We start from the raw sequence: 11,730 nt of genomic DNA, 5'->3' as shown, positions 1-11,730 counted from the left end.
GAAGAACCTCACCGGTAACGTCGTTGAGCCGCTGCACAAAGTTGTAAGGACTGACATATCGACATAATAGCTTTTCCGAATGACCATGCTGTCGGATAGGTGTCCATACTGTTACATTTTGCCTACGACGCGCGGTATAGCCGGCGCTGATGCAACGGACGCCGGGGCTTCGTTAAAAGCGGCGGACATTTTGGCCCGTTCGGAGCTGCCGCAACGCATCCCCGCCAAGCGCGTCCAGGCCTGTTTCAGTGCCACGTGTCTTCGTGTGTGAGTGTGTGTGTGTGTGCCCACGCTTGTCAAAGCGCGGCAGCCGGGGAGAGGGGCTCCCCAAATGTGAAGCGAGGATGTCTGACCGGTGCCGGCTCGGCTGATGCGTCACTACACTCGTCTCAACATGTCTCTCAGCTCGTCCGTGCCTCGCTGTCACGTGGCCTCGTCCCGTGACGTTCCCTCTTGCCCTCAACTCCGAGAGTATAAGAGCAGCTGCCCCCGCACGCCAGGAGAGAGGCTCCGAATTCTTCCGTCGAGAAGCGTGCTCTCCCGTCTCTCCACTTCGGTCGACCTGACCGGCCGCTCTTTTGCGATGCTAGAATAAACAAGTTGTTCTGTTAGCAGTCGACTCATGCTTTGCCAGGACCTTCGGATGCTTCCAGTTGTGCCCCAGGCCACCAGGCCAACGCTACCCTTGGGGCTTGCGACCCATTTGCAACAACTCGTGCCAGCGGTGCGACTGCAATAACGGGTGTCAGCACAGAGGTTCCAACAATACCCACACCTCGTCACCAGGATTGAAAGTAACCTCTCTATGGCGAAGATTGTAGCAGCAAGCATCAGACCTTTGGAAACAATGAAGACAATATCATGCAATTTGAAGGGCCTTGTCAGCATGCTGAATGAAAATTGCAGCATCAGAATGGAACGTTCCGGACATGTCGGGAAACAGCATGGCGTCGTGCATTGTCATAACCTCGTCACCATGGATTAAGTGGAAAGGGGTCAAGCCCGTACTTTCTTGAATGGCAGTGTTGTACGCGAAAGTTACAAAATGCAGCACATCACCTCAGCTTTTGTGGTCTGTGACAACATACTTTCGACAGCATATCTGCGACAGTCTTGTTTAATCACTTCGTCAACCCATTCGTTTGGGGATGACAAGCAGTTGCTTTACAGTGCACAGTGCTGCTCAGCTTCAAAACCTCTTGTAGCATCTCTGCATTGAATATTGCATCACGATCGGTGATGACTACCGCTGAGGCTCTGCGGCGTAGGATGTGGTGGATGAAAAAATGCACAAGTTCTGCTGTGGTAGCCATGCCTTTCTTCTGCAGTACCAAGTGAGGTAATTGGCAGCAACTAAAATACAGCAATTGCCAGACGAAGATGTGGGGAATGATCCCAGCAGGTCTATACTACCAATCTGCTGAAGTGTTTGCAGAATGGTTATGGGTTGTAATAGTCCCGCTCGGTGTATAGGAAGAGTCTTAAGTCATTGCCAGTTGCAACACCTGTGAATGTATTGGTTTACAGTCTTTACAAGCCGTGGCCAGTAGTAAGCACGAAAAATTATTTCCAATGTGTATGCATGAATCCCAGGTGCCTGGACGATAGTTCACCATGACAAGCGTGTAAAATGTTGTCAAGAAGTGCGGTCGGTGTGACGAGCAGGTAAGCTGTTTGGTAAGGGTTGAAGTTTTTCTTATAAAGGACTCCATTCCAAAAACAAAACAAGGATAGTGAATGTGCGAAACCTCAAGGACGGCTGGATGGGTGTTCTTTGAGGTAGTCAATGGGAAGGCCCATCACCATGCTGTTCCACTGTTGCTAGGCCTTATCAGATGCTAACACAGTAGAAAGAAAAGCATCCTTCTCCTTAATGTCGGTGGTGCCACTGTCAACAGGATCACGTGAAAGACAATCAGCATCAGTGTGCTTGTGTCTGGACTTGTGAATGATGGTGACGTCAAATTCTTGCAAACGAAGGCTCAATCGTGCCAAATGACGTGAAGGATCTTTTGCGAGCCAGCAGAAAGTGCCGAAAAGGAGGAACTGCAAAATGCGTTACGAGGACTGCAAAGTACAACAAAAAGCAAACGATTTGTGGGAAAAGTGCGGAGTGCACCTATGCTTTACAAAATCCAGGAACTGCTTTACCTCATGGCATGAGATATGAACTGGTCTTAGTTTCTTTTTTGTATCTGAAGAACCGCAGTGTACTGAGCATTTATTTTTTCAGACACTATTCCTGGGTTATATTTTTGAAGTGTGTATATTCTGAATTTCCTTTGACATTAATGTTCTTGTAGATATCACCGCATTTCTTTATTGTTGTTTTTATGAACTGGCAGCAAAAATGGCACTTTCTAGAATTTTTATGTCTTACTGAATAAACTTTTTTGCTGGCAACGTATGTTTTTAGAAAGATTATTTCATTACGTATAATATGCTATGCTGCAATGTGTGCTGGGATGTTATTTGTAGTGGTAAATAATTTTTTTCTGAGACCTATAAAAGATGACCACTTTCTTGCAGTAACGAAAGAGTTAAATGGAACTGCCACTTAAATGAAACGCCATGCTTATGGTTGGTTGGTTTTGTATTCATGCAATTGTATTCAGCTTTGTCTCTCAGTAAACGGAACTCCTGATAAACAGAACCAATTTCCCTGGTCCCTTGAGGTTCTGTTTAAAGAGAGTCCACTGTACACATTAGATTGACCAAACTCTCTTTCCACAGAGCCTTCATTTTCAATGTAACATAGTGAACATAATTCCACATTTAAATACCAAGCACATCTTTTCCAAACCTTTTTCTTTTCTTTTGCCCTCTCTTTCTCATAGAACACTTCAATCCCTCATCCCCTCCGCCATGAGTAGTAGCATGTAGGCAACTTTACACATGCCAGCGAAATTCTGTGTTCCATTAGACTTTTCTCCCTCTCTTCTTGCATGTGCAAGCTTTTTACTTGATAGTAACTCACAGTGATAAATAATGGCCCAACGGCTGACATCTACAAGCTGTCATGCTGGCTATGATGTCACTGATGGTGGCAAAAAAGACGTGGCCTTGAAAGCCACAGGAGAGAACAAAGGCTCCCTGCTGTGTGCATAAAAATAATATTTGGCTCGCATGTTGATGGCAGCACTGACTAGAGATTACAAAGGTTTTCTTACCATTTTCAAAATGTGTTGCAGTGCCTCTTTAATTTTATGTCCACAACTGTTTATGCTATCGCTCATCACACAGTCCTTAGCTTGCTCTCAGGTTTCTTTGTTAGAAAAGCTGTAGCCATGCTGTATTACTGCAAATAAAAGCAGTCAGCAGTATGGCCAATGACAGTGCTGGGAGGTTTTTACCTTGACCAGCTTTTGCTGGAGGTCAGGGAGTCTCACAATGTCATAGATAGCAGGCGTGACAAGGTCACCCCAAGGGTGATGCTCATGTGCAGGCCTGATATGCTTCTCTACCTGTAACAAAGCAATTGCAGATGCAAGCAGTCAGTTACATTATGCCCTGCTCAAGTCACTGCTTCTAGGGGTGGGCAGCGCAACCCAGACGAAGGGCAAAAGGAAGTAAATGATACGAGTGCTGCTTCCTTTTGTTCTTCTTCCGGGTTACGCTGCTTACCCCTAGGAATATGTTCAACACCCAACTCGGCCAGCTAGCCGTGTTAATTCAATTCACTGGCGGTGCATCAAAACAAATGGAATTTGACTCCTACATTTCAGCTAAGAAGCACCTGGTACAGGCTATGTGCACTACAACTAAAAGCCCCTGATAAGGTTTCACTACGCTGTTTTTGGATTCTCTGTTCCTCCACAACAAGTACTATCCAGACCACTGGAATCAGCCCAGGGGATAGTACAAGGAACAACTGCAAGCACTTCCCCACATCTGAAGGTTTCCCAAGTGTGGCATGTTACAAAAACTAAAGGCCAGTGGCACCCCCACTTGGAGCAAGTCTGCTGCAGGATAGCAGCAATCTGCTCACTGTTAGTAAGATTGCAGAGGGTGATGATACGTGTTGCTCCTCCACCTGTTGCTGCTGGCTCTATCAGTCAGCCAATCAATAAAATTCATTGCTTCCCTTGGTTGACAGTCACCAGTAAATCCTATTTGGAATCCAACGATTGAGGAGGATAACCTCTTTTTGATTGCTGTACCTGTATGGAGCTCAGTGATGAAGAATTAGCTGACGCACTGTCTGTCAGGGACAACAGATTGTGGGCCATAGCCCTCAGTGTATCTAAATATTCTCACCCATACATTGGTCCATTTTTTTCAATAACCATATTTCAACAGATTACTACTGTTATCAGGTTATCACTCAACACAATATGTGCCTACTGCATCCAAAATTTCCTGAGTGTTGTCGCCGATTCTATAATGAAAGAATCTTTGCTCATCAGATTGTGCACACAACGTGAATAGTGTTACAGAAGTTCAAATTCGAAGCACTAATAGTTACTCTGGAATGCATGGTGACACTTGTAGTACAATAGCAAACGGACATGACCATCCCTTCAAATATCAATGACTGTACTCGTTGCTATAGTTACGTTTTGAATGTTGTTTGTTTTTCTGGACTTATTATTAAGTGATGTTCTTATCCTTTATTGACAATTCTACAGGCAATGTATGAGAGAAAAAAAAATTGTTTTCTCACTGAGTTTCAGCATTGAGTACGAAGTTTCTGGGTAAATGTCGTCGACCAACATTGAATGACAGGCAGCAAGCATCACTTGTTCATTTGGAGCAGACACACAGGGTGAAGAAAAAGAAGTTTGGCACGCGACTCGCTGCCTTTTGAAAGCAAGGTCGGAGGAAACAGGCGAATGCAAGGTCTCCCGCTGCAGTGGTGACATACACGTGATGTAAAGCGAATGAAATGCACAATTATGGTTCCCATATGACGAGAGCTGCCTCTACAAATTTCAAATGAAGCCTTACGTGATTCAGGGTGAAGCCCACTTCCAGTTTGCTGCCTGGGGTTTTTTTTCCCCCTATTGCTTAAAAAAATTTCTACAACATATTTTTTTTGCAGATTATGCTTAGTCTTGATGTGTTTGGCACATTTAGATAGAAAATAAACATTTTTTCGGAGTATTTATATGTCTCGATTTTAAAGAGTTAACTCGCGGCATGCCAGTTTTGCTTCTTCCCTGCTACTACACTGTGAAAATACCCTCACAACCTAGGCCTGGGGCTCAGTGTTCACAGGTGAACTTGCTAATTTCAGTTTTTGGTTCTTTAAAATGCAATGCCTTCGACCTTCACTGATAAAAAATTGGGCGTAAACAGCCACCGTCGAAAGCCATGATGTCACAGTAGGCCAGTACAGGAACTTCGAGATGGTGCTGCCATTTGTCTCGTTTTTACGTCTCTTCTGGCTTACTATACCTTTTCTCACAGTGAGTGGCTTTTTTGGTATATTACAGAAGGGCACTTTACTAATACAGCTTAAATCATTTTTCTCCTTAGTGTCACTTTAAAATGCACGAAGTGTATGCTAACACACTACTAGAGAATCTTTCATTGCACACACCTTTTCGTAGACACCGGCTGATATGACAAGGAGGATGTGATCGGCACGATGCAGCCACGTAGGCAGCCATTGATGCGGGGCTCCCATGTCATTGGCATCAGTCACGTCGAACACCACACGCAGGCCAGGAACTTTCGACAGGAACTGGTACAAGGCTTGCACTGCCTCGAAGTGTGTGGCCGAGTCATATGAGTAGAGCAGGAACACCGTGGCTGACCTTCGCGCTGGCACAGCTCGCTCTGTCAAATTTCATCCTTGGTAAGTTCCAAGCTTCAACATGAAAAGCTCATGTCCATTGTCCGGAGTCACAGATGGTGCCTCCTTGACATGTTATCATTACAATGGAAAAGCTTGATACTGCTGTATGACAAAGTTACCATCACCTTATAAATGCTTACGAATGGTTAACTGCACACATTTGAATCCCTATACACTAGACATGGTGGGAGCTTCTTCGGTCCCCTGGGCACAGTTGCTTCTGTCCCTCCGGCTCCAGCCTCATTCACCAGTGTGAAGAAACCCCTCAAATGCCTGTCCCTCAGCCCCATGCCATTTTCCAGAGCAGCATGGCAAGGTCCCGAGGCATCATGCTACGCGGCCCTTCGAATGGGTCGTGGGTCGTGATGTAGGGAAGACGCCCTGACTGGGGAGCATGGTTGCGGCACGCGGGGAACCGAGCAGTGGAAAGGACAAGCGCCGGTTATGAGAAGTAAGTGACAAAGTACATGAGTGACCTTTTCTTTGTGTCCTCAATGCTCCGGTCTTGGGACATACATGTGCTTTGCCAGCTTGCATCAGCATGGCCTGCTGAGTGGCTCTGCATTCTGCCCTTGCAGTAGTCGCAGGTGCTCAGTGCGTCACATTCTTCGAGTCCAAATTTTAGCTGACCAGAGTTGGTGGCAGAACGTGCTAGGTAGTGTGTGCAAACACATCTCAGTCCATGTGTATGAATAATTATTAAATGAGGTGCTACACCTGCCTTCCTCTGCCATCGGGGGCAGCAGACGCTGAGTATGCTCCGCGCACTTACCTAAGTGCAGTGCTGTATTTTATGGTGTACTGTTCTAGGCAATAAACGCATTAACTGTCCTGGACGTCTCGTGTTCCTGAGAGAAAGAGAGCTCCATAAGTATGGCAAGAAACAGCCAGGCCTTTCAGCCCAGTGCTTGAACCTGCGGCGGGTCTCTCATCGCCCGCCGTTGTGTTGTGTTGTGAAGTCCCCTTTATGGGTGATTTACTCACACGGCGCGAGCACACGTAGAGTGAGCCCACAACTCCTATTAATTTCATTCCGGTTAAATTCGGTGCCAACCAAAGGTCTTGGCTGGCCCCCATGGCTTTCTATGGACCCATAGCTTCATTATTTCAATCCTAAAATGGGCTTTTGCCAGATAATTCAAACTTGGCGAATCAGTACACATGCACCTGACCTCTATGGTGAACACAATCGCCAGCCCTTTAGTGACAGCGTCTGTCTCAGCGGAGCTTAGGGGACAGTGAATGCACAAAACACCTGTCATCTCCTGTCAAAAATTCCTATTTTTGTCTTGCCATAGAAATATTTTCTAGCAATAACCGTAGCCCTCAATGTCTGATTAAGCCAATGTGAGCCATTGTATTTTTTCTTTTTTTTCCCACAAATTATGGGCAGAAAATTGCCTTTGCAGTGCAACTGGATGTGAAACCCAAACCGCCTTCACAGCATTTGTAAGCTCTACTGCAACATGTGAGCATTGCAGCGAATCTGACATTAAAAAAACCGGCTGCCATTCTGCAATGCATATTTTTCCAGTTAAAATTCGAGGGCCTATTAGATTTCTACTTTGTTTGGGAGGCTTAACGTGATTTTTATGTTACCGTATTTTCGCGATTCTAAGCACCCCCTGATTCTAAGCAACCCCCCTCAATTTTAGTGAAAAAATTGGGGAAAAAGTTTGCATGCGAATCTAAGCACCCCCCTATTTGTTAGGAAGCGCGCGTAGCCAAGGCCGACAAGCGCGCTTGCTCACTCTTGTCATCGAGCCGGAGCCGTTGGTGTCCTGAGGTGGCACGGTGTCCGCGACGCGAGTACGCCGTATAGCCGGACTGTACGGCTCTACGGGGAAAGCTAGAGAAAACGTACCCATCAACCATCGCAAAGTGGATTTCGGACGCTTGGAAGCAGGTTCAAGTGGACGTTGGAGTCAAATCATTTAAGAACTACTCAATCACAAACCACTTCGACGGAACGGAAGACGACCTGCTATGGGATACCGAGAGCGGCGGTTCAAGCGGTGCGACGAAATCGAGTGGCAGTGATAGTAAATGAGCATCCGACACAAGCGGTGGGTTCATCGTGTGCACCGATTTTTCTTTTGAATGTTTGCAAAATAAAATGTTATTTCTCGCACCTCTCTCGCCGTGATGTCGCAGCGAAAAGAGGGAGGGGGGGGGGGGTCATCCTAGATTTTTCGAATGTAAGCACCCCCCCCTCACTTTGGGCATCGCGATCGTGAAAAAAAGGGGGTGCTTAGAATCGAGTAAATACGGTAGTTTTCTACTTTAAACAAATAGAAAGTGGTTGCCCATTTGATAGGAGAGCACTTTAGAATTGGGAAAATACTAGCAAATGAATCAGTGGTGTTTCGGCGTTTTTTTTTCTGCATCTTGTTTAATTCAACTGGCCAAATAATTTTGTCAATTTCATCAGTCCCGTCAGCATTGAACTAACAGAAGTCAACAGTGTAGGTAGACTATCACCCACATGCATCAATTAGTTTTTGTAATGACAATTACCAAACATCAACGTTTCTCATCCTAAGAAAGCTTGAAAGCTATTAGATTAAACCATTTTTCACATATTGCAGAGAACCCTTCCAATACTCATCAAACGCAATGAATATATGGGTGACAAGCTCTAGTATTAGTCGTAAGAAAGTAGCGCAACTCATGGAGGCACTTCCACTAAATAAGTAATTAATTGCAATGAGAAGCGTTTGCTATATTATGCAGCTGCTTCAAATATCTAAACTTTACCATCTTCCAATGTCATTTTCATTGAGTTCAATAGCCGATTAAGGCAACATAATGAGAAACTAAAACCTTTATGAAAATACAGTTACACATATGTGCAAGTTTTGATGCAACGAAACTTAATATGCAATGCAGCTTTTCAAGTTTTCCTACTGCGATTCAACTAAGCACTTGTATGTCGTAGTTTCAATTCAATGTGTGCCACATGGACACACAAAGCCTTTGTTACAAGAAAAAAACACTCCGACTCAGTCTTCGTTTGCAGGTGTCTTTCAGTACACATATGCAATGAGTAATGTTACTTCGGCACCCACAGAGGTCACATTATTTTTACGCCGCACACTCTAATGACTTGGTAATCCACTGAGACTTCAAAGAAAACTATGGTATTTTAGCCTGACAGACAACCTGTATACTGACAAAAAGTAAACAATGAAAAAAAGCCAGCAAAAAGAAGTAGTAAAGAACTATGCTTTTTATATAAACATCAGCAAAATTATGAGCTTCAGATTTGCAATATCATTTACCCTGCCCCCACAAAACACCATGTGTCATGTGAGCAATTTCAATGCCTTTCAATCTCATGTTTTTTGCAGTTCCTAACCTGCATTGATCACCAAAGTATCGTGCCACCATTACACTGGAAAGAGGGTAGCCACTGAAATATGCAACAGTCGCCAAAAAGCAACCAGCCTTCAGAACAAAATTAGAATGTAAAAAATACAGTTATTGCTTGTGGAGAATGGTTTTAATGTTTATATAATTGTCGTTTTGCTTTTAGAGTTCTTTTCGCTGGTCTGGTCCACTCGGGTTAAATTGCAGCGCGGAATATAATAAAGGGGAAAATGAAAGTGTATGAAAAGATAACTTGTCGCCGGTGGGAGCTGAACCCACAACGTCAGCATTATGCGGGCCTGTGTTGGACTACCAATTGTGCATGCTACAGCAACGGCTATCAATCTGTCGACTAACATGGGTATTTATGTTTACTAGATCTAGCTCTAGAAGCATTAGCCAGCACCGCTGACAGCCATCATGGACAAATGTGCAACATCCTCTTTTTGTCCGCTGGCATCTGTAACATGTGAACTTCAAAGAGCAGGCATGGGGCTCAAGGACTCTCATATGCTACCTTATGACATCAAGGCTGCCACATCCGAGACCCTTGCTATGAATGAACGAGAGGAGGGAAATGGAGGGGCTCTATTTTGTTAATCATGACCATATAAAGCCAACAGGCAATGAAGCCAAGGAAAGCATAGGGGAAATTAACTGTGGTTGAAAATGAAATGCAGAAAATAATAAAGAAAACGGAAATGAAAGAGGATGAAAAGATGACTTGCTGGCGGTGGGAGCTGAACCTTGACCCTCAGCATTTTGCGTGTGTTGCACTACCAATTGTGCAATATGCAAATATATATATATTTGCAATATATATATATATAACAATATAACATACATATAACAATACCATATATAACATACATAACAATATATATATATATATATATATATATATATATATATATATATATATATATATATATATATATACATACATACACACACACACACACACACACGCACACACACACAAACAAGAATAAAGGGGATTAACTGAGGGGCCCGATTTTTATTAGTCATATCATGAGAAGCCAACAAACACTGACACCAAGGACAACATAGGGGAAATTACTTGTGCTTAACCCTTTCGCTGTCACGGACGTACCGGTACGTGATCGCGCTTCCCCCCCTCAGTGTCACTGACGTACCGGTACGTTCTCTATCGTGCGTTCAAAATTTCGCGCCTGAGCGCAAAGCTGGCGCTCCTGGATTGGCCACGCTATCTATTGACTCTTTCTGCAAGGTCGTATATTCGCCCCGACCTGTGTTACTCCATGTATTGAAGAGTACGGCGCGACTGCCACTCCCCACTTTCTCTTTGCTGAGCGGCGCGGTGGCTCCGTGTTCGCTGTATCATGCGTCGCGCGCGTGTGATTATGGGTTTAAGGGTTGTTCTGCCATCTCCGCCGGTTTGAAGGTTTTTATTTTTCTTCTGTTGGTGTGCCTACTACGGCGCGTCAAGTTCAGGCGCACGTGCCGTTGCCTCTCCGAAAAGAGTGACTCGTTGCTGCTTTCGCTCTCTCGCCGCACCTTCGCTTCCGACTTGCAGCAGTAAACGTAAAGCCCTTCGAACTTTGTTTAGCCTTTTTCCATCTCCCTCTATCATCTTGATCACGCAACGTCCCATTTATCTCCGTTGTGCGGGCGACTGAAAGCGCATCCTCCCTGCGCGCGCTTACTTTCGGATGGCTCAGCGCGTGGGACCTTGGTCTGCTCATTGGAGCGGTGGCTCAATTCCGATTCAGAATACGAGCCGAGCTCGGATTCGGACTCGGACAGAGTCGCATGCGAGGAAGAGGGTTCCGCATCGTCAGATTCGGATGTTGAACGGATTTTATAGTCAGGCTGATGATGATGATGATGTTTACTAACAACAGCTGCAGAACACTGAAATGTGTATATTGCATTGACTATGTTATTTGTATACCAATCACAATAAAAAATAAATTGCTACATTCATTCCCTGTTATGCTCGTTCCCTGAAACCAAGCCGACACTGGGGGTGCGTCACGGCCAGAGAGGTCCGACAGCGAAAGGGTTAATAAATGAAATAAAGAAGCAATAAATAAAAGGAAATGAAAGTGTATAAAAAACAACTTGCCGCAGGTAGGGAATGATCCCACAACCTTCACATTTCGCGTGCGATGCTCTGCCAATTGAGCTACCGCGGCACCATTGCCCCATCCACTTCCTTGGGTATTTATGTTTACTAGTAGAACCCTGGGAGTGTTAGCCAGCACCACCACTCGCAGACCTTGGCGGCGAATGTGGAACACCCTTTCTGCCGCAGGCGTCACGAGAATGTGATCTTTTTTGGGTGAAGGCAACTGGTCAATAAACTCGCACATGCTACCTGAAGGCATCAATGTTGCTGGATACGAGACCCTTGTTATGTAATAAACAAGGAGAAAGGGGGCTAACCGAGGGGCCCGAAATGCGAAGGTTGTGGGATCATTCCCCACCTGTGGCAAGTTTCTTTAAAGCGAAAGCTTTACTGGCCGGGAACTTGCGATTTCGCTGTGGCGGTGCTTCGAGGAGGCACATGATGTCAC

At 45.0% G+C, this 11,730-nt stretch overlaps 1 protein-coding gene across 2 annotated transcripts in view; it reads right to left on the bottom strand.

The window, feature by feature from the left end:
• The window catches only part of LOC135916016 (uncharacterized), a 50,061-nt gene that overhangs the window by 5,489 nt on the left and 32,842 nt on the right, over nucleotides 1–11,730 (bottom strand). For both annotated transcript variants that reach the window (XM_065449214.1, XM_065449215.1), the window contains 2 exons: nucleotides 5,543–5,781; nucleotides 3,354–3,464 (listed from right to left, as the gene is read on the bottom strand). In XM_065449214.1, the coding sequence (XP_065305286.1) occupies nucleotides 3,354–3,464; nucleotides 5,543–5,781 (350 nt within the window). The remainder of the gene's footprint in view (nucleotides 1–3,353; nucleotides 3,465–5,542; nucleotides 5,782–11,730) is intronic.

The sequence above is a fragment of the Dermacentor albipictus genome, chromosome 4, assembly GCF_038994185.2.
Source record: "Dermacentor albipictus isolate Rhodes 1998 colony chromosome 4, USDA_Dalb.pri_finalv2, whole genome shotgun sequence".
Classification (NCBI taxonomy): Eukaryota; Metazoa; Arthropoda; class Arachnida; order Ixodida; family Ixodidae; genus Dermacentor; species Dermacentor albipictus.
Note: the sequence above shows the minus strand (reverse complement) of the source record. Positions and strands in the feature narration are given on the sequence as shown.